This window comes from Lactuca serriola, chromosome 3, assembly GCF_051521515.1.
Source record: "Lactuca serriola cultivar US96UC23 chromosome 3, Lser_US96UC23_V15, whole genome shotgun sequence".
NCBI classification, from domain to species: Eukaryota; Viridiplantae; Streptophyta; class Magnoliopsida; order Asterales; family Asteraceae; genus Lactuca; species Lactuca serriola.
In genome coordinates, this window is record NC_136410.1 from 94,875,953 (window position 1) to 94,901,178 (window position 25,226).

Sequence of the window (25,226 nt, forward strand, 5' to 3'; positions counted from 1 at the left end):
TAATCAATAAAGATTATATTCATAAGAAAACTTGTTGGTAGAAGATACTTATATTAAATAATAGTTGAATACAATTACTTTTAAAATTTAAATAATATAATCTTAGTCTCTTATCAAAATAAATAAGTTGGCAGGTCGATTCGTAGAACTACATAACTCTTCAAACACGACCCGTTTATTATACGAGTGATGCGTGTCAATTAGAAAATTATCCAAACCTGTTTATTTGTGTGTTAGTTTGGGTCGTGTTTTCGAGTGGCCAACAAACTTATTAGTATCGTTGGCAATTTGAAGATACTAGAAATATTTATTTCTTAAAGACAATGTAAAAACATTACTAAAGGGGGGAAATGACTAGAAATAGTCTTTATTTTGTAGTCCCCCCACCCCACTCCAACCTATACAACTCTCTACAACACTACCTCATCATTTCACTTCTATATAACCTACTTTTCAAACCATACAATCCGTAACACTACAAGTCACCACCATATTTATCAAATTCTTTATATGTTTATCATAAAAAAATAAAATTAAGTTCTATACAACCGTTGCATCATCATATAACTCCCAATCGAAGAATTCGATACTCATACGACTTTGCATAACCCTTTCGTAACTCTTATACCATTATCATTGGACATGCTTTTAGGAGGGTAATAAAATTTCAATCTTATTCAAAAAAATCATCACTTAGGACAATTTTAACCACAAAACATTAAAACATACTAAAATAGTGACTTTTTATATCAAAATACAGTTTTCATTCCAATCACGCAATAAAAGTTTACACTAAAAATATATTTTAATAATATTATAATATATTATTATATACTTCCATTCAACTTATTTGAATACACTTTATTGAATAAATTAATAAAAATAAATAGAAGGTGATTTGGTGTCGGATGAGATGCACTCCTAAATATGGCGACCAAAATTTATCCCACAAAATAGCATTGGAACAAATTTTGACGCTATTCCAACATTTTATCAACTGGTTGGAGTTGGTCTTACTACAGCTTCGATCATTAGACTTTTTTTTGCTGACCCCTCTCTCTCTCTCTCTCCATTAATATATATACCATCGTACTCTTTCAAGTTTTTTTTTTTCTCTTGTTAGCATAAAACTCATGCATCTTGATTCTTTAGAAAAAAAAACATATACTTAAACTTCAAATGTTTGGCTTCATTTGGTTATGATGATAAAGTTTCAAACTCTCTCCCTCTCCATCTGTATCTCCACTCTCTCAAACAACATGCATGAAACACGAAAATGGCATATGCATGTACTAAAATAAGGAAAAGAAGAAAGACAAAAACATTTTCTTAAACTTAAAATATATATATATATATATATATATATATATATATATATATATATATATATATATATATATATATATATATATATATATATATATATATATATATATATATATAGTAATACACACTTGAACTACAAACATATACCCATACATCCTCAAACTTTTCAAGGAGTACCATCTTGTTCTCAAACCTTGCATCAAAGAACCACCACCACCTTCAACAAGACACATTGGTTATGCACATCTTTACCTATTAAGTCACTTATGTAGAGTTGTGTTAAGTACCTTTTGGTGCACTAAAAAGGCACCAAGTTGTTTGGTCATTCCTCTTTTCTGTTCAATCAATGCAGTTATATCTTTTCCTACTCGCTCAAAACTTCTCTCATTCTTTGTTTATCCCTCTACAAATCTTGCTTTATTTCAAGAACAAGTTAATACTTCTCAAACAAGGATGAAGACGCCATTTTCTTGCATGATGAGAGTTTTTTTATCTGATATTTCTATGGAGGTTTGTGTTTGTGAATACTCTTACTTATCTTGGTTGTTTATAAAGAAATGAAAGATCAATATATACCTCATTATTGCTTAAGATATGACTGATGATCTTCGGAGTTACATATTATAAGTATATATAAAAGTATAATTGAAAGGTATCGTATATAACATGGGAAATCCACCATATTCTAAATATTCTAAATACACTCATATACACTATCGATGAAAAATATATCATAAAACATCACAACAAAATCCGTATATATATCAAATGGTAAACACTAATAACATATGTCATTGATGATCAGTTGTAGTTATATGATTTTCTTCAAGTTCAACAGTGGATTCTTTTACAGCTGTACACGTGTCCGAAGGTATGTTAATGCCTGCAAACCCTAACATGACAGCAGCAGCCCCAATGTAATCCATGAAACCGGGTGCATTTCCTATCACAGTATCCACAATAGCCGCTAATGGCACTTGAATAGTCAACCCTGCTGTTGCTACTGTTGTTGTAGTCAGTAAAACAGCTTTTGCCCATAAATAATCACTCAACACATTATCCAATAAACCTAAATAATAAAAGAAAAAAAATTAACAGCTTAGATTAGGGCCCACAAGTTCTCTCACAAAATAAGTTGTTGTGTGTTTGGTGTTGTATTGGACTCATGTCAAAGATGATAAAAGTTGCAATTTTTTGTTTGGATTCGTAAAGGATTAAACAGATTGTACTGTGTTTGGTGTTGATTCCTAAAGGATTAAACAAATTGTACTGTGTTTGGTGTATACTGGATTAGGACTATTTTCCCAACCAAAAAGGACAAAATAAATTATACTGTATTTGGTTTGCATTTGATTGAGACCGATGTCAATGGATAAAAAAATTCAATTTTTTGTTTTCCCCTGAAAAGAAAAAACAGATTGTACTGCATTTGGTGTGTATTGAATTGGGACTGTGAGACCGATGTCAATGGAATAAAAAAAATTGCAGTATTTTGTCCAACCGAAAAAGGTGGGACATGGACTCGGTCTCGACATCTCTTTTGTGAAAAGACATGAATGCCCTTTTATTCTCATCCTCAAAACTAGCCCTAGAAAACATGTCTAGTCCCATATAATAAACACAATCTAAAGGGCATTTTGGGAAACAGGTTGTACTGCATTTGGTGTGTATTGATGTCAGTGGAACAAAAATTGCAGTATTTTGTCCAACCGAAAAAGATGGGACATACACTCGGTCACGATTTCTCATCTGTGAAAAGACGTGAATGCCCCTTCTTGCTCTCATCTTCGAAACTAGCCCTAGAAAGCATGTCTAGTCCCATATAATAAATACAACCTAAGGGGTATTTTGGGAAAATGATAAAAAAACACAACCCTACAATGGCAAAATATAAGAGAACATACCTTTTCCAACAATTAGACCAAATTGCTTGGAGCTAATTGTATCAAAAGGCTCAAGACTAGCCAAATGAAGTATAAGGGCAACAGGGGAAAAGATCAAGAGATTAAACAGCCCTAAAAACCCTAGAAATTGTGCCATGCTGACTTTCCCACTCCCGGTTTTTGCATCATCATCTTCATCAGGTAAGTTTTTCCGGATAAGGGTAATGTAAACAGCATAGAAAGCGGATGAAACAAGGGCAAAAATGTCTCCAAGAGTAGGGTTTGAAGCTACTGTAGTTGCTCCACTTTCTGAATCTCCTAAACTTACAATTATAGTCCCTCCCATACAAAGAAGAACACTCAAAAGTTTTATCCAAGTGAACTTTTCTCCCAAGAATACAAGAGAAACCAAAAAGGTGAAGAGACTTGATGCACTGCTTAAAATGGTATTCGACTGTATAAAATGGAAAATCTTGTTAGATTATTGAACATGATAAAAAAAAAAATTTAAAAAGTTATAATTATATGACATAAACTTACAGTGACAGTTGTATACTTCAAAGACAGATTAAACGAAAGCTGTGCAAGAAACCAAAAAGGGCAAATTAAAAGACTGATTTTTGCAATTCTTATTCGAGTCCAACGCCCTTTTGAGTCCAATAATTCTTCTCCATTTGGAAACACAACATTAGTTTCCATGCTGACATCATCATCATCATCATTAACAGCTTCCTCTGTAACATCTTTCTCTACAAGAAGGTTGATCGCTTCTGATTCTTTTATTCCTTGTGAGGTGTTATTATTATTATTGTTAGTATCATCTTTACTTCTCCAAAAAAGGAAATTTGCATTTGCATACTTATCTTCCAAATAACGCCCGATTTCTACTAATGGGATGTATATTACAAACAGTGAATTGCATATGTATGTGACAAGAAATGGAGATACACCACCATCAACAACCGATTGAACTACAAAACTAGCAGCTATCCAAATGGTTGCAACAGCAAGAATGTAAATCAACCCTAAAACCCATCTCCATGTTTTACTTTTCATTCCTTCAATGTTCAAACACTATCGATGCACAAACGCACCTATCTGCAAGAAATACAGAATAATTCCTTTAACTATATGTTTCATTTCCAAACCGTTTCTCTACATTCTTGATAATTTATAAAGATTTAAGCTTTTGGTAGTGGAATCTAAAATGCATTTACGGATCCTTATCGATGAGAAAAAAGCCCTAATCTTCAGATTTTGATTACGATAATTACTTCAGTGTGAGTTTACTTAAAGAATTCAGCCTACATTTGAGCTATATTGACTTTTACACAAGCAAAAGTAAAGGACACAGAGATGAAAAGAAATTGAAGAGGAAAGCAGATTGGACCTTGATGTTTGAACAATCTTCGGTTTAACCAGAGGCTTTTGATTGAGGATCTGTTTGGAGTTTAGGTCCAGAAGTGACAAGTTTCTCTTGCTTGATCACTTTGAGGAGGCTCTGTTCGTCGTCCCCTGAACCCTAGAATTTCAAAAAAATTTAGGAGACGATTACTGTTATTATAAACTGCAAGTTTATCATAAAAGATTCTCAGAAGTTGTTAATTTTGAACGAGAATGGTAGTCGCAGTGATCATCGAAGATTACCTTGAGACGAATGACTCCAGAATCCGAGGATAATCGAGCAGGCAAAGAAAGTAGGGGAGGTTTTTTTTTTTTTTTTTCGTACAAGGATTTGTTATTTCCTTACACCCAATTTACACCCAATTTTGTGAGTTCAAACTTAAAAAAAATAATAATAATAAAAAATTAAAAAAAAAACGGTAAAAATGAGAAGAAAATAAAAGAAATCAAAGGAAGAAAGTGGAAAAAAAAGAGGGGAAATGGAAGAATCATTTTCCCTCCTAATTTTTCTTCCGATTTGAGAGGATTTGGAAAGAAAGAACAAAACGATTCATTTTCCTTCCATTTCTTTCAAACTCGAGAACAGAAAAGAAAATTCTGTTTTCCTTTCCTTTATCTTCTTTTCTCTCTGTACTTATTTTTTTTTTGTTAAACTCGAGAACTAGACGTTAAGGAAAACGACCTGAGAGTGTAACATACTATAGCTTTTGGTCACAAAACGTTTTTCGTGATCTAATAGCCCTTTAACTTGTTGATTCGTATAGATTTTCCCCTTCCGACTGTTTCAACGGTTGAATCGATCGCATGTGTCTTTTTTATCCTACGTGGCAAATGAGGTGGCATGTATGGCTAATTAATAAGGCTGGTATTAAAAAAGGGACGTTGGTGGTTCCTTTATTGTGCCCTAATACCCTAATGATGGCTTCCTCCTACAGCTTCTCATTGACCCTTGATCGATCAAGCAAGAAATCAATAGTAAACAACATAAAAGCTTGTGATTGTGGGTTCCCTGCATGTATTCTAACATCAACAACACCAAAGAATCCAAAGAGACATTTCATGGTGTGCAATTTCATTTGAATCTTCCCTCTTTTTTGGATTCGTTATTCCTGAATTTCTTTATCTTTTCTGGATTCGTTATTCCTGAATTTCTTCATCTTTATAAATTGTTTGTTTTGAAGGGTAAATGTAATTATTGGAAGTTGTTGGATGTAGAACCTGCACAGGTGCATGTAATCGATGTGGTGGAGGGAATGAAAGCTGATTTGGTAGCATTGAAGACAGAAGTCGAGAATGTGAAAGAAGACATGGAACAAATGAAGAAGGAAAAGTACTTTGATGCCATTGCAATGAAGGAAAAATTATATGAGTTTACCATAGGATTTCTTTTGTTGATCATTGTGTATATGATGAAATGATGTACTGAAAGTAATTATCTAACTACTAAAACTAATATCATCTCTCAAACCAATGCTCCTAACATGTTGATTATGCTTAACCCTATTCAGAGCCTTCGTGAAAGGATCTACAAGATTATCTTCTGATGACACTCTCTTCACCAGGATATGACCTTCTTCAACTCTATGTCTTATGTAATGGTCATTTCTGTCGATATATATATATATATATATATATATATATATATATATATATATATATATATATATGGATTTAGCATGATCTATTGGTTCTTTGGTCAAAGAAATCACTTCTTCATTGTTGCAGAGAAGTTTCATAGGCTCATGAATGGTCGGAACTACTCTGAGATCGCCAATGAAGTTCTTCAATCAAGCCTCTTCCTTTTATGCTTCACTTGCTGCTATATACTCTGGTTCACAAGTAGAATCAACCACCATGTCCTTCTTGTTACTTTTACAAGTGATTTCTCCTCCATTTAATTGGAACACCCAGCCAAATTGAGAACGAGGGTTGTCTCTATCAGTTTGAAATCTGACGTCACTATACCCAATCACTCTCAACGTATCACTACAACCAAGGATTAGAACAATGTCCTTTGTCCTTTGTAGATACTTGAGAATGTTGTTTAATATTTTCCAATGAGATCTGCCAGGATTTCCCTGAAAGATACTAACCATGCTTATATTAGAAGACATATCTGGGCAAGTACATGTCATAGCATACATGATCGATCCTACAGCCGAAACATATGGTACTTGACTCATTTTCGCTATCTCTTCATTAGAACAAGGGCTTTGAGTCTTACTCAACTTGACATTGCTTTGAATACGTAGCTCTCCTTTCTTGGAATTTTCCATACTAAAATATTTTTGTAACTTATCCAAGTATGTACTTTGACTAAGACGAATTAGTCTTTTCTTTCTATCCTTTAAATTCTTATCCCAAGAATATAGGCTGCCTCACCTAGATACTTTAAAGCAAACACTTTCCAAGCCAAGACTACACTTCTTGTAGAGTTGGAATGTCGTTTCCTATGAGAAGTATTTCATAAACATACAATACTATAAATGTTACTATACTCCCACTAGCCCTGACATACACACATGACTCATCTGCACTCCTAGAGAAACCAATTTCTTTGAGTTTCTCATGGAAGCAAAGATTCTAGTTGCGAGACGTTTATTTCAATCCATAAATGGATTTCTCAAGCTTAAAAACTCTTTTAGGATACTTTGCATCTACAAAACCCTCTGGATGACTCATGTAAACATCTTCAACCAACTTCATGTTAATGAAATCGGTTTTGACATCCATATGCCATATTTCATAATCATGAAAAGCAACTACATTGATTATTATCCTAATAGACTTTATCTTGGCCACTGATGAAAAGGTCTCATCGTAGTTAATCCCTGAGGTTTGAGTAAAGCCCTTCGCAACCAGTTGTGCCTTGAAAGTGTGGACCTTTCCATCGATGTTGGTCTTATTCTTGAAGATCTATTTGCAACCCACTGTCTTTCGAACAGGTCTTGATTAACCAAATTCCAAACTTGGTTATCATACATGGACTTGATCTCGCTTTCCATTTCCTCTTTCCACTTGGCAGCCTCAAGGCCTACCATCGCTTCTTTGTAGTTAGCTGGCTCATCCAAATTTACAAGTGTACGATCACTGACAAACATGTCACCATCTATAGTAATATGAAAACCATATAACTCAGGTGGTACGCTAGTTCTACTTGACCGATGAAGAGGTAATAAAATGTCAATGGGATCAACAGGAGTCTCATCCTCTAGTTGAGAGCTAGTTTCTTTTAAGGTTCCTTCATTGGTTGATTCTTGAATCTCTTCAAGTTCAAATGTACTCCCATTGTCCTCTTTTCATATGATCTCTCTCTCGCGAAAGACTCCCCTTCGTGCTATAAAAACCATGTTCTCACTAGGTCTTTAGAACAAATATCCAAAAGAATTTTATGGGTAACCAATGGAAATACACTTCTCACTTCTAGGTGCTAGATTTTCATGAGTCTCTCGTATAATGAAAACTTCACAACCCCAGACCTTAATATGTGCTAACAAGGGAACTTTCCTTATCCACATCTCATGAGGTTTTTGGTAACCTTCTTGGTAGGGACAAGATTGAGGAAATGAGCGCTTGTGTCTAAGGTATACTCCCAGAAAGAAATGGGATGGGAAGCTCGAATCATCATGGAATGAACCATGTCTAACAAGATCCTATTAAGCCTCTAAGCCACACCATTAAGTTGCGGTGTCCTAGGAGGATTCAATTACGAAACAATTCCACATTCCTCGATTTAGTCGTGGAACTTGATACTAAGATACTCTCCACCTCTATCACATTAGAGCATCTTTATCTTCATATCTAATTGATTCTCAACTTCATGTTTAAACTTTTTGAACTTTTCAAAGGGTTATGATTTATGTTTGATTAAGTAGATATAACCATATCTGCTATAATAATCTGTAAATGTCACATAAAATCCATTAGCATCCCTTGTGGTGGATCTGAAAGGTCCACACACATCTATTTATATGAGATCCAACAAACCTTCACCTCTTTCACAAGATCCGGTGAAGGGTGATTTTGTCATCTTGCCTAAAAGACAATATTCGCATTCATCATTTGGCCTTAAGTCAAATGATTCCAGCAGTCCATCCTTTTGGAGTTGGGCGATGCATTTCTTGTTAATGCATCGAAGACGACAATTCCACAAGCATGCCTTGTCTAAAACATTAGACGAATCAGTATGGAATACAATATTGTCTAAGTTATCAAAATAATTCATAGTTTCATACACGCCATTACAAGTTAAACCTTCAAACATAAAAATATTTTTATGAACAAAAATCGATCCATTCATATCATTAAAGGAATATCAAAAACCTTGTCAAAATAGTGCATGAAAAGAAATAATGTTTCGCGTTATTTCTGAAGAATAACAACAATCAACCAAATCTAATCGAACATCACCACCAAGCACAAGACCATAAGTTCCAATCTTGGTAACAGGAGAATATCGCCTATTGCCCATAATTATATTCATCCTTCCATGATTTTCCTACTCACATTCTCTTAGCCCCTACAAATCAAAACAAATGTGAAAACCGCATCCTATATCAAGGACCCAAGAACGAGTAGGTTGTGATTTATTAAGTTGAATAGTGCAAATACATACCGACGATGGCTTTACTTTGCCATCCTTGATGTCCTACAAGTACTTAGGGGAGCTTCGGTTCCAATGGTGCTTTTTCATTACAATAGAAGCAAGTTGCCTCTTTGGGATCATTAACAAAAGGAATGTTTGAAGTAGGCCTTGTTTTCGACCATTTCTAGACGACCCAACATGGGCCTTGCCTTTCCAATTCATCTTAGGAGTAGCTTTCCTCTTCGTTCCTTTGTTTTGCCCAATGGAAAGGACATGAGCACTAGTAGGAGTGAAGTTTTGATTCTTCTTCAAACCCGGCTTAGCTGTCTGTAATAGGTTGTGGAGTTAGGCCAATGTGGTTTCAGTATTATTCAAATGATAAGCTAAAATGAACTGATCAAAACAATGTGGCAAGGATTTAAGTACCATGTCAATGGCCAACTCCTCGTCGAAATTCACATTTAGCCTTTCAAGGCGCTCCACATGTCTCTGCATTCTTTGCACATGATTGCAGACCGACTCTCTTTCCTTCAACTTGCAACCAATTAGGGCTTTTACGACCTCATACTTTTCTTGATGAGCTCTCTTGTGAAACGTTTCCATAAGATCCAAGTTCATCTCGTATGCCCAGTAGTCCTCATAGAACCTTTGTAACGCTAGAACCATGGTAGAAACCATGATGCAGGCAACCTTTGTTGTGTCGTTATAGTGTTTCTTGTAGGAGATGATTTCGTCAAGAGTAGCAGTGGCCTCATCAATCTCAACAAGTTGTTTTTCAAGGATATACTCTTTTCCCTCTTATCGAAGAGCCATCTTGATGTAATGTATCCAATCATTGTAGTTGGTTCCATCTAATGTCACCTTGGACACGATCGAAAGTAACGAGAAGTTATGGGTAGAGGTTTGAGAAGCAGAAGCATCACCACGAGTAGACATCTATAAAAAAGGTACTTTTACTTAGATGGCAATAATCCATAATATTTTAACCAATGATAAATATTTAAGGCTAGGATCCAATATAACAATTCACAAATAAGAAGAGGGATGTCGTAGTCTTACTATGAGTTTATGAAGGTAGGTAAATGCAATTTACCAATTTCAATCAAAATAAAATTCCAAGATCTTTTGAGATTCATTGAAGCTTATCAATGGGATGTTTAATCTTAGATTGTGATATTCTATTTGTGACTAGGATACCGAGGATCACAAACAAGATTTGAATACCCATACAAACTGATAGGATTTAGGTAAACAAATAACTTAAAACCCTTGAGTTTGCATGCAACCTAAATAGGATCTATGTTTTCTTTATTAAACCTATAACTAAGAACATCAAATAAGAAACCCTAGAAAACCAAGGTTATTTTCCAAAATTACAAGTTAGGGTTTAGGATTACATATCTTAATGATTATTGTAGTAAATAAAAATGATTCCTTCTTGCAGACCTCTTGGAAGCAAGCACCACAAGTATCATGTCTCTAATGGTTCATGCCCAAGCTAGCAAGAAGATGAATTGATAGACGGGAGGGGAGGTATAAATTTTGACTCACCCCTTGGAATAATGAGTTGCCGAAATTCTAAGGACTAGGGTCCTTTATATAGTGGAGGAATCTTGGGGGCCAAAGCTAGGGTTTAAGGGATAAGCCCTAGATTGATTTACTTGGTGACCAAGCAACCTAATTACTAGTTAAGGTTCTAGAACGTTCCTTCTTCAACTATCAATAAATAACCAAATAGTCCTGGTACTTTTAATTAAACCAATTAATCCCAAAATTAATTCAAATAAATTTCTGATAAATATTAATGAAATAATACCTTCTCTAATGAATATATTATTTTTGTAATATATTAATAAACTTCTTATTTCAATTTATTAATCAAATAATAAATTAACATGTTTCTCTAAAAGTCATCATGTCCAATTTCTAGGTTTGAGGGCAACCCAAAAAGATTGTGCTACTATCAATTCAAGTATATACCAATTATAGTTATAGGCTTAGAGACTTAATCCAACACAAACAAGCAACCTCGATGTCATTTATCATCTCTAATTAATGTGTTGGCTAATCACACACTACTAGAAAAACAGCCTTTTACGACGCACAATGCGTGTCAAGAAAGGCCATGTCATAACGAGAGACGACACGCTTTTGCACGTCGTCTATAGACGACGCGCAATTACGACACACATTTACGACATGCAATGCATATCAAGAAATGCCCTGTCATAAACAAAAACGACACGCATTTGCGTGTCGTAACCTTACAATGCGCGTTTGGGACACGCATTGCGTATCATTATAACCCCTGTCATAAATGAAGATGACACACATTTGCGTGTCATAAACTTCAGCAACCATTTACAATATGCATATACGACGTGCCTTTACGATACTCTTTTACGCATAATACAAAAATATAGAAAAAAATATATACCAAAACAATAAATTTCATGCAATAACATCATGTCAAAAAATTATAATACATTGATATTAAAGGGATCTAATTGTACATTGTTATTAAGAGGTTTTCCCTAACTATATAACTAATACTACATTGTTATAAAGGGGCACCTTCTTGTTTCACATATCATGTCAAAAAAATCCTCCATATCATTAGTTTGTCATCACCTGGTGTACTGTACTGGGATGTTGTCCACCGGAAAGAGCATCCCAGACTCCATCACTTGAAATTACAGGTCGCCTACCAACAGAAGATGGCTGAAGATCATGAATAAATAAAAGTTGTTAATAAAAAGAGAAATAAATTGAGTTTAATTACAAAACTAACCATCACTTGTTTGACATGAGGAACTGAAATAATGAACTCCCCAACATCTCTATCTCCAATAGATCTTGAAAGTCATAACCCACCCCGCTAACATTTTAAAATACCAATCTATCATAAATATAAACCACCATACCATAATACATACATATTTTTAAATCTCTTATTTATTTCATTCAAATTTAACATACCAATGATCCAATTGCCACTAATGCTCGGTATTTCGCATCAACTTCTGAAGTCTCCCCTTCTGCAATCTGTAGGAAAAAAACATTTTACAAATTTGCCCTTATTAATTTTCTAATTTAAGTATTAAAAAAAGGTTTATGTGTATGTTACCTCTAAAGCTGCTGAAAGAACATGAGATTGACCTTCTTCATCCTTCTTTTCAATTAATAGCACGGCATAACTGTAACGCTCAAAATAAGTGGATCATCCATTTTTCATAATTTTCAAAATATTAAAAAGAAAAAAAAAATCCAAATCCAAATGGAAAATTTACTTACTTGAGCACCAATGTAGAATAAGATATTTGGACATTCTTGTTTGGAGATGAATAACAACTAGCAAATGCATCAAAAACCTACAACCTCGCCAAAATGGAATTCAATAGTGTTTTTCATTATAATATTCAGAAAAAAAGGATAAATAGATAAATGATACCTCAACACGATGGTTTTTCAACCATAGATGGAAAACCACTGAGTGATAAGCCCTGTTGGTCCTAAAATACAAACCCAAAAATGGAAATAAAAATCTAACTTTATAATCTTTTCTTTCTATTTTGTGTATAGGAAAATGTTATGATGCTTGTCACACAGATAGAGAGTGAAGAAAAAGCCAAGTGTGGAACCAGTTATGCTGATGAAGTTAGCTCGACTTTTTATATCTTTATCTCGAAACACAATATAAGCAACAAGAATTCCTGCAACATTTATATAAATTATAAATAACATATTTCTCGTTATTTGTTTATTATAGCATCCTGCATAGAGATATGAATTGAAGCACATGGAAATTTAATTATTACCTTTATCTTTAGAAATTGATACCAGATTCCCATAAGTATGAAGCAGTTGCCTCAGAGTCTTGGAATGACACTTTTCAATGCAACGAGCCCAAATATCATTCAATATATTTGAATTACTACGTTTCGATACATTATTTAAAATTATGACATCATCATCATCATCATGATGTGGGACAGATGATGCTGTAATTGCACCCCCATTCATGAGTTGCCTCATTGATTGAAGGGTATCTTTTGGGCTAGCTGAATTTTGGCGAATAGGTTTAGGGGGGTACATAGGGGTAGATTTTTGAGGGGTATATTGGGAATCTTGCCTTTGTTTTTGAAAATATATATCTTGGTAAGTAGCAGATGGATCATCTTCGGTTGTCCTTGAGCTTTGTCTTCTACTGCTTCCGGAAGGAGTGGGGTTCGCTGAGGGGACTAAGCCTAACTGTAATAGGGTTGCTGTGAACCATGTTGACCTTTCACTTGAAAGTCTTAATTGTTTTTCAAACTCAGAAAGAAGTTTTAATGCATGCTTTAATCTTTCAATTTCTGCTTCTGTCACTGAAGAATTGTGCGATCATCCATAGTTTCAGTTTATAGTAATCAAAATATAATAATAAAGAAAAAAGTTGAGAAGAACTTACAGCTTCTACCATCAAACAATGAGTCAACACTAGCTTCAATTACTTGATATGCTCCAGCAAAAATGTCCATAATAAGTGTAGCCATTTGAGACATGAGGTCCATAGAGTCAACTCCCAATTCCATCAGTTCTCTGGCTCTTTTCACAGTTTCAGCTGTGTTTGATGACATTGCTAACTCCAGAAGTTCCAATAAATTCTCATCAGAGACAACTCCTACCTACAATCAACTCCAAAAGAATCAGTAAAAAGTTTGAATAAAACGTTACCAGGATCAAGAAACCAGTAGATTAGATACTTACAAGTTCATTTCCAGCCCCTGAAGCGTCTTCATCTTTTTCATTACTTTGATTTACATCATCACCATGTGTATTTTCTTCCATCACTATATCAGCAGTATGTAGCCCTAGTCCATGCTCCTCTTTATGCTTTGGAGACTCAGTTTCATCATCCATCTTCTCAATATCCATCTCCTTCTCTATCTCAGCTTCAGGTGAAGTGATGATGATCCAATCAAAAGTAGTGGCGGCTACCTTAAAACCACAAGAAAGAGAAAGAATTAAAACCTAGTTAACATACTTGAAGGTTGAAGCTGCAAGTAGAATCATAAGAAGATGAAGTTACCACTTAATAGAGTAGAAGCTCTGTCCAGTTAACATACTCGAGAGCTTTAGCTCTTTCTTGAATGTTTGAGTTTGCTATATTGAAGTTAAAGATCTTATCTTTAGTATCCAAGATAAACACATCATCATGATTCAACAAAGATCAAAAGAATTGAATCTGCTTCACATGAACAACTCTTTTCCCTTTGCATATGTACAATCTTGTTTCAAATTCCATTTCTTCAGGTTTCTTGAATCCAGTTGCAACACCACCTTCAAGTGGCACAATACATGGTTTGAAATATGACAAGAATTTATCAGATTCATGACTTTGAATCTCTCTATGTTGCATTGCACGCCGTCTAAGAATCGCATCAAGCTCAGCTGTTTTTAATAATTGCAGTTGTTCCAGCTTCATCCTGATTATCACATTTAGTTGATTTGAATTGAACTTTTCTTTAAAAAAAAAGAAAAAAGAAAGTGTTACTTAATTTGGGATATAGGATGTTGTTATACATTGCTTGTATCTTTTCCTAACCTGATTATCACAGAGGGAAGGTTAATTAACAACAACGTACCTAGGATTCGATCTAGTAATTAGCTCCAAAAACGAATTTTGGAGAGACGAATGTGAAATTGAAAGCAAAAGGTGAATAACTAATCGATCTTAAGAAATTATGGTTACTAACAGAGGGTCTGCGTCGGCTTTGACAATTGACTTGATTGCCTGCAGTTGTGATATAAGTAGATTGGAACTTTTCTTTATTCATATGATATAAACAAGCCTCAAATATAGATAACCAACAAGTTTTCCTGATTATCTATATTTGCAAATAGATTACCATATGTTAAATCAAACATATATAAAAGGGATCATAACGATTATTACTTGAATAGACCACTTTCAATGTATTTCTGATTATAAAATCCCTTTTTTTATGATTAAGCCTCATTGATAAAAAAAACATATCTCATAAAGATATAAAATTTCTTCTCCTCTATCTATCTTATTTCCAACAAAGGGATGGAATGCATTCATTATAGAAATTCCCAGAGGAAAAGTGTGGAATTAATTAAAGTTCAAAAATTTTGTATTAAAAGTCAGCTACTTGATCTCCCCAAAAGATGATAAAGCAACATCTACTTTAGCTTTTGGTTCATTTGAAATGTCTATTATCTCAAAACCAGATTACCAGTTGGGCCATTTGATTTCTCTTGAACATGGTTGCTTAAATGCATGGATTCGGAATTACCATCTGTGTTACCTGGCTGTTGTCGGTTGAAGCATCTCCATTCGTCAAAGATTCTGCACATTTGAAGCAAAATTTTAAATACTAAAAAAAATCATAGTTATTAGCATATAACAAGAAACATTGTATAAAATTAAATATCTTGTGTTTAGCCCAACAAATAAGGGAGAGAAAGAGCTTACCCAGAGGAAGGCCTTAGCAGAAGAACTCGTTCATATTTGATCCATCCTATCTTGTAAAGCTCGTTAACCAATAAACTCCCAATCTTCAAAGTCATAAAATTCCAACAATACTTATACTTACCAATTTGTTGTATTGCCACAAAAGAGAAAGAGGAAACCAAATATAAACATTACCATAATCAAAAGAGAAACCAGAGGAAGCGACAAATTCTCTCAATCCCTCCTCTGATTTCTTAAACCCGTGCTTCATTGTATCGCCACCGGAGATAGAGACATAGAGGATAGATGAGGTAAAAGAGGCTTTGTTGTCTACATACCAATTTATTCCAACTCATAAGTAGCATGCGCTGACCATGAATGCGATGTTGCAGTGGTCTGTTAGAGATAGACAAAAAGGAGGGACATGGATGGCGGATAAGGGTGGCCTGGTGGTTCTAGGGTTTTTATACAAATGGTGGTGTTTGTAACCAACGATGTTGGTGCAAAATAGGGGTGGTGATCTTGTGGTATGTTGTGTCGGTGGTATATTGGGGCTTTATTGGAGACGGTGGTGAACCGGAGAGAAGACAAAGAGTGGTGGGTGGTTATCGAGCAGTAGGGGGTAGAGAGAGAGAGAGAGAGTAAATCAGGAGAAATTAAGCTTAAAATAAAATAAAACCCTAGCACGTCCTAGATAGAAGGAAGATGGCGATGGCTTAGGGTTGCACAGAGAATAGAGGGAGAGAATGGAAGGAGATCAAGAGGATAGAGTGGAGAAGCGGACACTTAAAATTTTTAGAATTTTAGAGATTTCGTTTCTGTCACACCCCGAAAACCGAAGGCGGAAACATTTCCGGGGTTGACTCCACGTTGAGTATCAAATCCAATGTACATAGTAAGTAAAGTAGAACAACCATTACATTACATATAGAAAAGTTTTACAATTGTTTAAAAAGTAAAGTTGTACAGTTGTGATACATAGTATATATATATATATATATATATATATATATATATATATATATATATATATATATATATGAACAAAATGAAACAGATCTTCTGAGTACTCCGACTTCTGGCAAAAAGGATCTTCGGTACGTGTTCTAACGTTGAACTGAGAACACAAGCGGTTTTGAAAATCAGCATAATGCTGGTGAGTTCATAAGTGGTTTTTGTTTTGTGAAAATGTTCATTTTTCCTTTCTGTTTCTGAAAATGTAACAGACGCCAAGAAAATCTCACATTTTCTTGAAAAGGTTTGTAGTTGTTTCACATTATGTAAAGTAAAGTTGTACACTGGAAACATGTTTACCATTGTGAAAATGTACATTTAGGTTATCTATTTTGTTATACTGTGCTGGTTATGTACCAATGGATCCCCAGGAAAGTCCCATACCTTCCTGATTGTATGTTACCATTTGTCAAAGATGTAAGGTTATTCGGTTTGTTACACTTATCTAGTTATGTAAATGTTTCCTAAGGAAAGCCCCATGCTTTCCTGAATGTTGGTTACCTTTTGTAAAAGATGTATTCTGGTTAGACTTGGTTATGTACAAGGTTTCCCAGGAAAATCCCATACTTTCTTGAATGTTGGTTATCAATGTAAAAGATGTATTCCGAAACCTGGATATCTTGTGAAGTGTATAAAGTTGTTCATTATTACTATAAGTAAATCTCTGTTATCCTAATTGCGAGTTCCATAACCATACGATAGACTAAACCTGTGGCAATAAGTAGTCCACATCCTTATGACTTTCGTCACCCTTGAACCATTTCGGTTCGGCTGTAGCTAGCAGCCAGGTGTGGGGTAGTCAGCCCCGTATAGATCTATACACTCAAGTCACGCTCTCTAAATCCCAGAGATTCTGGTTATGGGTGTAGTCCTCCACTCGCGTATCTCTGTGGAGTGTTCGCCGAGGACGTGTCTCCAATCATATAGGAATAGCAAATTTACTAGTAATAATATGATAGTCCTCCACTCGCGTATCTCTGTGGAGTGTTCGCCGAGGACAAACAGTGTACAAGTTGTATTGTTCATGTGTTCTAATGTCATGCTTTTAACTAATAAAATGTGGAAAACCATTTGTGAAATATATGAAACATAACAGTTATAAAACCCATTTCACAAATAAATGTTTATGTGATCTGCATGTTCGAATGGTTATCAGTTGTATCAATCAGTATTAAAAGAATATAAAATGTGAAACACACACACGAAAACAAGTTTTTGAGTACAAGAAACCCTTGTACTTTGCTTGTGTTCCCCCCTGAAAACAGTGAAAAAGGGTAGGGGTATGAACTCACCAGACTCGGGAATGCGACAGTTTCGGACACTAGACGTTGGTTCGGGGCTTGATTACTCGCGATGTCCCTATGTAAAATGTAATAATGTCCATATATATCCAATTAGATTTACAATCACTAATTATATGGAACATTACACTCCAACGAGGTTAAACACCTCAAAACGAGCGTTTGGAGTGACCCGGGTGACATCTGCGGACGTGATATGGTACTAGGGACTTGGGATTTGAGTTTACTCCCCAAGAGTAAACATTTTATGGAGTTTACGGCCATATAACACACACATACATGAGTTCACGGCCGTGAACTCATGTGGGTGTGATTTTGAGGGTTTAATGGCTTGTTTGGACTTGGGGATTGATGGAATGAATTACTAAAATGCCTTGGAATGATTTAATGGAACTTATACCATTCAAAAGGGAGTTCACGGCTGTAAAATTGGAGTTTACAGCCGTAAACTCTCCTATGGTCAAGAGAAATTGATTTAAGGCACTAATAGCAATCACATGTGATTCTAGTAATTTTTCTAAGCCTTGGTATGAATTTTGGGCATCAAATGACCTATAATTAGGAGTTTACGGCCTTGGAATATGTTCTATGGCCGTAAACTCTTATATGTGGTGTTTTGATATGTTTAAGGTCTCCAAACTATTTTTAGATGGTTCTATGATTTATTCCAAGGCTATTGGTTGAGTTTCAAGGCATTCTAACATGTTATATGGTGTTTACTCCCCATGTTTGAGGAGTTTACGACCCAAGCACATGCCTTGGCATAAACTCTCTTTTGTCCCTCAAAATTTATGTTTTAAATGTTTCAAGTCCCGATTTGTAAGTCTCAAAGTCGTATCTAAGTCCCAACAATGATTTGGAAGGGTTAATTGGCTTAAAAACCCCATTTTCAAGTGTTTACGGCCCAAGATTGATCCTTGGCCGTAAACACATGTTCCAGGTCCTAATTCTCAAATTAAACATCAATTTGAAGGCTAAAGAGGTTAGATAACAAGTTAGGGATGTTACCTCTTTGATTTGGAGCCTTAAATCTTTGTTTTTGGACCTTTGATTATGGATGAGGAGAGAGGTTGGAGAGTGATTAAGGAAAGATGGCCAAAAGCTTCAAATGGAAGCTTTGAATCATTTATATAGTGTTCGGAAATTGGACATGACAGAATTCTACCGGATACCGGCGTTAGGCGGGGCTTTTGGTCGCACCCGACCAAGTTGCCGTAACCTGATATGGTCGATTCTAGAATTATTCCGATAACTATTATGGGGTGTTAGAATGATTTCAAATGGCATTAAGACACCCATTAAGTCATTTTTAGATCAATACAAGTTAATGACTTAATTAAACGGCAAAATCGGAAACGGTTTTGGAAATGGCGCTTGGTTGATCGAATTGGATTACAAGTTGAGTTACAAGGAGTGATATGAAATTTCAGGTTGTTACATTATCCCCCCGTTAGAGGGAATTTCGTCCCGAAATTCAAGACAAGATACAAGACAAAATACAAATCATGGATCTAGAAAGAGTTGCGGATACTTCTGTTTCATCGAATCTTCTCGCTCCCAAGTGAAGTCCGGTCCCCGCTTGGCATTCCAGCGAACCTTCACTAATGGGATGCGACTTTGTTTCGTATGTTTGACTTCTCGATCCATGATTTCGATCAGTTCCTCCACAAAGTTGAGGTTTTCATCGATCTCGATCTCGTTTAAAGGAATCACTAGGGTTTCTTCAGATAGGCACTTCTTGAGGTTTGAAACATGGAAGACGGGATGGATGTTACTGAGCTCGTGAGGTAAACGTAGTTTTTAGGCTACCGAACCAATCCTGGCAAGGATCTCAAAAGGTCCAATGTACCTCGGATTAAGTTTCCCACGCTTGCCAAAGTGTACAGTGCCTTTCCAGGGCAAGAGCTTCAACAGGACATGGTCTCCAACCTGGAATTCCAGTGGTTTCCGACGGTTATCAGCGTAACTCTTCTGGCGATCACGTGAAGCTTTTAGTCGTTCTCGGATTTGGATGATCTTCTCGGTGGTTTCACGGATGATTTCAGGACCACTGAGAGCACTGTCCGGGATTCGACTCTTGGCTAACTGTGTATCCCTCACCTCAGCCCAACACAGAGGGGATCTGCACTTGCGACCATATAGGGCTTCAAACAGGGCAGCCCTAATGCTGGTGTGGTAACTGTTGTTGTACGAGAATTCGATCAAAGGTAAATGTGTGTCCCACGACTTTCCAAAGTCAATGACACATGCTCTAAGCATGTCCTCCAGGGTTTGGATTGTTCTCTCACTTTGTCCATCAGTCTGAGGATGATACGCCGTGCTCATATCTAGTTTGGTTCCAAGATCTTTCTGAAGAGATTGCCAAAATCGGGAGGTAAACCTGCTATCTCGGTCAGAGATAATGGACGCAGGTACACCGTGCAGTCGGAACACCTCTTGGATGTATATCCGCACGAGTCTTTCCATCTTGTATGATTCTTTGATCGGAACGAAGTGAGCGGACTTTGTCAAACGATCGAAAATTACCCAAATGGTAGCGTACCCACTCGGACACCTGGGTAGTTTGGTGATGAAGTCCATGGTAATCATCTCCCATTTCCATTTGGGTATCCCGGGTTGCTGGAGCAGACCCGAGGGTTTCTGATGCTCAACTTTAACCTTGGCGCAAGTCAGACACTTGCCCACAAATGTAGCTATCTCAGCCTTCATGTTTGGCCACAAATATTGTTTCTTGAGATCTAAATACATCTTGTCAGAGCCCGGGTGAACAGAGTATCTGGTTCTGTGTGCTTCCTCCATAACTATTTCTCTAAATCCTCCGGACTTGGGAATCCAGATCCGATCCATGAAACGATAGACTCCGTCACCTCTGATCTCAAGTTTCTTTTCCATTCCTCTCAAGGCTTTAGTCGACACGTTCTCGGGTTTGAGGGCTTCTAACTGGGCTTCTCTGATTTGCATGGGTAGGTTGGAATGGATGGTCATCGTCTGGTTATTCACTTTACGACTTGCACTCTCCTTTCGGCTAAGGGCATCTGCTACCACATTGGCCTTGCCGGGATGGTAACGGATTTCACACTCATAATCACTGAGTAGTTCTACCCATCGCCTTTGTCTCATGTTTAAGTCTTCCTGGTCAAAGATGTGTTGCAGGCTCTTGTGATCGGTGAAGATCGTGCACTTGGTTCCGTAGAGGTAGTGTCTCCAAATCTTCAATGCAAAGACTACAGCTCCTAACTCCAAGTCGTTTGTGGTATAGTTGACATCGTGTGCTTTCAACTGTCTAGAGGCATAAGCAATCACCTTTCCTCTTTGCATAAGCACACAGCCTAAGCCTTAAGTAGACGTATCGCAATAGACAACGAAGTCCTCTGTCCCCTCGGGTAGGGACAGAACAGGCGCGCTGCACAAGGCTTTCTTCAACGTCTGGAATGCGGTTTCTTGCTTATCACTCCAAAAAAGGGTACACCTTTTTGTGTTAGAGTGGTTAAGGGTTTGGCGATTCTGGAAAAGTTCTGGATAAATCTCCGATAATAGCCAGCGAGACCCAAGAATTGACGGATTTCTGTGGGTGTCTTCGGTGCTGACCAATTCTCTATCGCCTTTATCTTGGAAGGATCGACATGAATACCCTCTTCGCTTACTACATGACCGAGGAAAGTTACCTTCCGAATCCAGAACTCGCATTTGGAAAATTTCGCGTACAACTTCTCGGATCGAAGGGTTTCCAACACTAGCCTCAAGTGTTGTTTGTGGTCTTCTTCGCTTCGGGAATAGACTAGTATGTCATCAATAAACACAATGACAAACTTATCCAGATAAGGACGACACACCCGGTTCATCAGGTCCATGAACACCGCCGGTGCGTTGGTTAGACCGAAGGGCATCACTACGAACTCATAGTGTCCATATCGAGTCCTGAAAGCTGTTTTGGATACATCACTTTCATGAACTCGTAACTGATGGTACCCTGACCGAAGGTCTATCTTGGAGAAGTAACTGGCTCCTTGGAGTTGATCGAAGAGGTCATCTATTCGCGGAAGGGGATATCGGTTTTTGACGGTCAACTTGTTCAGCTCGCGATAATCGATACACATCCGAAAGGACCCATCTTTCTTCTTGACAAACAGTACCGGAGCTCCCCAGGGTGAGGAACTCGGTCTAATGAATCCTTTACTGAGAAACTCGTTGAGTTGACTGGATAACTCCTGCATTTCTGCTGGAGCTAAGCAATACGGAGACTTCGCTACAGGAGTAGCTCCAGGAATTAGGTCAATACGGAACTCGACCTGACGCTCGGGAGGAATTCCTGGAAGCTCTTCGGGAAACACATCAGGAAAGTTACAGACTTCGGGGATGCTCGCGAGGTCTTTAACTTCCTGTTTCTCGTTGATTACATGGGCCAAGAATGCAATACACTCCTTTCGCAGGAGCTTCTGAGCTTTGATGCAGGAAATGATACGAAGGTTGGAACTGAGTTTATCGCCATAGATTACTAGAGTTTGACCCGAAGGAAGGTTGAGATGGATTGCTTTTTCGAAACAAAGGATATCCGCATGATTGGGACTCAACCAATCCATGCCAATGATGACATCAAAGCTCTTTATGGATACCGGCATGAGATCGATAGGAAACGAATGGTCGTTCAGAGTAAGGGTACAACCTACGAACACTTCGCTCGCGTTTTCTTTCTCACCGTTCGCCATCTCGACGGTAAACGTTTCGGTTAAAGGTTGGGAATTATGTTTTAGGTTATGTTTGAATGCATGACTAATAAAGCTCCTCTCAGCACCCGAATCGAAAAGAATATTAGCATATGAGTTGTCTAGAAGGAACGTACCCGAGACAACAGTGGGATCGTCGACCGCTTCCTCCCGTCCCATGGCGAGGACCCTTCCGGTGTTGTCAGCTGTAGACTTCTTAGGGCAGTTCCTTTTAAAATGCCCGACCTCACCACAGTTGTAGCAGGCTTGACCAATGCCTGCTCCCGAAGATTGATTGGCCGATTGGGCTGGAGCTTTGCAGAATCGAACGGTGTGCCCTTTCTTACCACAATTAGTACACGACAGTTCTCGGCAGGGACCAGGGTTGTGGTGATACTTGCACTTGTCACAGAGGGGAAGATTACCAGCATACCGGCTGGTAGGAGTTGGAGCTGTGGATCCCACAACAGAAGCAACAACAACAGGGGTAGTAGCAGCATGGACTGCTACTGTTTGTTGTCTTTTGGAGGATCCTTGGGAAGATTGACCCTTCTTCTTCTTCCAGAACTTTCTCTTCTCACCACTGCTTTTAGTCGATTCAGGAGCGGTAGTGGTTTCCTCGACATCATTACTGTGGTCAATTATAGCTTGGGCTAAAGTCTTAGCACTATCATATGTATCCGGGCGAGCAGCTAAGACATGACCCTTTGTTGGATTGGTTAACCCCCAAATAAATCTCTCGATCTTTTTGCTTCCAGGAGTGACCAGACCATGACAGAGAAGGGCAAGATCATCGAATCGGGAAGTGTATGCAACAATGTCGGAACCTTTCATCTTCAGGTTCCAGAGCTCGTGCTCTAGCTTCTGCATTTCACCATGGGGACAGTATTCGGCAAGGAGGAGTTCTTTCATGGCGTCCCAGCCCATGGCATTGGCTACGGGTAGGGTCAAGGATTTGACTCGGCCGTTCCACCAAGTGAAAGCTTTATTGAGGAAGGTATAGGCTGCAAATTTAACCTTGTCGAACTCAGCACAGGAACAAATTTCGAAAATGGATTCGATTTTCTCGAACCGTCGGGATAAAGAAATGACACCTCCAGTGCCATCGAAGGATGAAGGCTTCGCATTCATGAAGTCCTTGTAAGAAACCTCCTTTCGGTGTTCCTAGTTATTTTCTTGATTCTGTTTGCTACCTCCTGAACCACCGGAACCACCAGTGTTTAGTTGGGACATGGAAGCTGCCACCGCGGCAGTAACAACTGTCTGGAATAACACGAGATCAATTTTAGGAGGAGGTGGTGGCGGAGGGTTGTTGGTCTTTGAGCTGGGTCTCTTTCTGGGAGGCACCTTGATCTAATAAGATCAAGAAAGAGAGGATGATAAGTCCTCTGAATTGAATCGAGAGATATGACAGATATTTATTCCAAATAAGCGATAAAGTAGGAAAGAGTTATCAAAGCAGGTAAACTATCGCTAATGGAATGATCAAGGATCTATATGTGAACGAGGATTCTTACAAAAGATTGGCTTGAGAAATACTCCCATAGTATTTCATGATTCGTTACTACACTGGCGCGATGTTTGTGGTATTAGGGTAAGTTTTAGGCATGCCGCATACCACAGTCACTCCCAAGCACATGTTGGCCGTGTCTCGAATGAATATAATTGGCCAGGCTATATTGATCCTAGACACGACTACATAACTGCCCATGTTTAACCGCAGTACACAACACCCATTTACTTATGTTTTGTTCTACTTGTAGTTACGGATCTCGACGGCTCGGTATACTTATATACTTTTTGAAAATACTTATAGTTTGAAGATACTTTTATTTCAGAGCACTTAGGCCCTTTAGTGTTTATAGTTTTATACCATGTAAGGTTTGGTATACTTTATTCACTATAAACAAGGGCTCTGATACCAATCTGTCACACCCCAAAAACCGAAGGTGAAAACATTTCCGGGGTTGACTCACGTTGAGTATCAAATCCAATGTACATAGTAAGTAAAGTAGAACAACCATTACATTACATATAGAAAAGTTTTACAATTGTTTCAAAAGTAAAGTTGTACAGTTGTGATACATAGTATATATATATGAACAAAATGAAACGGATCTTCTAAGTACTCCGACTTCTGGCAAAAAGGATGTTCGGTACCTGTTCTAACGTTGACCTGAGAACACAAGCGGTTTTGAAAATCAACATAATGCTGGTGAGTTCATAAGTGGTTTTTGTTTTGTGAAAATGTTCATGTTTCCTTTCTGTTTCTGAAAATGTAACACACGCCAAGAAAATCTCACATTTTCTTGAAAAGGTTTGTAGTTGTTTCACATTATGTAAAGTAAATTTGTACACTGGAAACATGTTTACCATTGTGAAAATGTACATTTAGGTTATCTATTTTGTTATACTGTTCTGGTTATGTACCAATGGATCCCCAGGAAAGTCCCATACCTTCCTGATTGTATGTTACCATTTGTCAAAGATGTAAGGTTATTCGGTTTGTTACACTTATCTAGTTATGTAAATGTTTCCCTAGGAAAGCCC

The 25,226-nt window shown here is 37.2% G+C and overlaps 1 protein-coding gene across 2 annotated transcripts; it reads right to left on the reverse strand.

Moving 5' to 3' along the window:
- Positions 1-1,958: 1,958 nt before the first annotated feature.
- LOC145092888 (EamA-like transporter family) lies at positions 1,959-4,959 on the reverse strand. 2 transcript variants are annotated; one of them, XM_079030881.1, is made up of 5 exons: positions 4,857-4,959; positions 4,600-4,731; positions 3,750-4,307; positions 3,231-3,663; positions 1,959-2,329 (listed from the first exon to the last, which is right to left on the reverse strand). In XM_079030881.1, exons 3-5 carry the CDS (start codon positions 4,263-4,265, stop codon positions 2,118-2,120), a joined length of 1,161 nt encoding a protein of 386 aa, XP_078887007.1. In that variant the 5' UTR covers positions 4,266-4,307; positions 4,600-4,731; positions 4,857-4,959; the 3' UTR covers positions 1,959-2,117. The 2 variants fall into 2 exon arrangements, with proteins under 2 accessions (XP_078887007.1, XP_078887006.1); XM_079030880.1 differs by having other exon boundaries at positions 1,959-2,395.
- Between the last annotated feature and the right edge of the window lie 20,267 nt (positions 4,960-25,226).

Bases quoted from the DNA above. Each gene is read 5' to 3' on its own strand.
- LOC145092888 (XM_079030880.1), bottom strand. From the start codon at position 4,265: ATGAAAAGTAAAACATGGAGATGGGTTTTAGGGTTGATTTACATTCTT. The intron at 3,664-3,749 runs GTAAGTTTATGT...CATTTTATACAG, and splicing joins TGAAGTATACAACTGTCACT to TCGAATACCATTTTAAGCAG. The intron at 2,396-3,230 runs GTATGTTCTCTT...TTTATTATTTAG, and splicing joins TGGTCTAATTGTTGGAAAAG to GTTTATTGGATAATGTGTTG.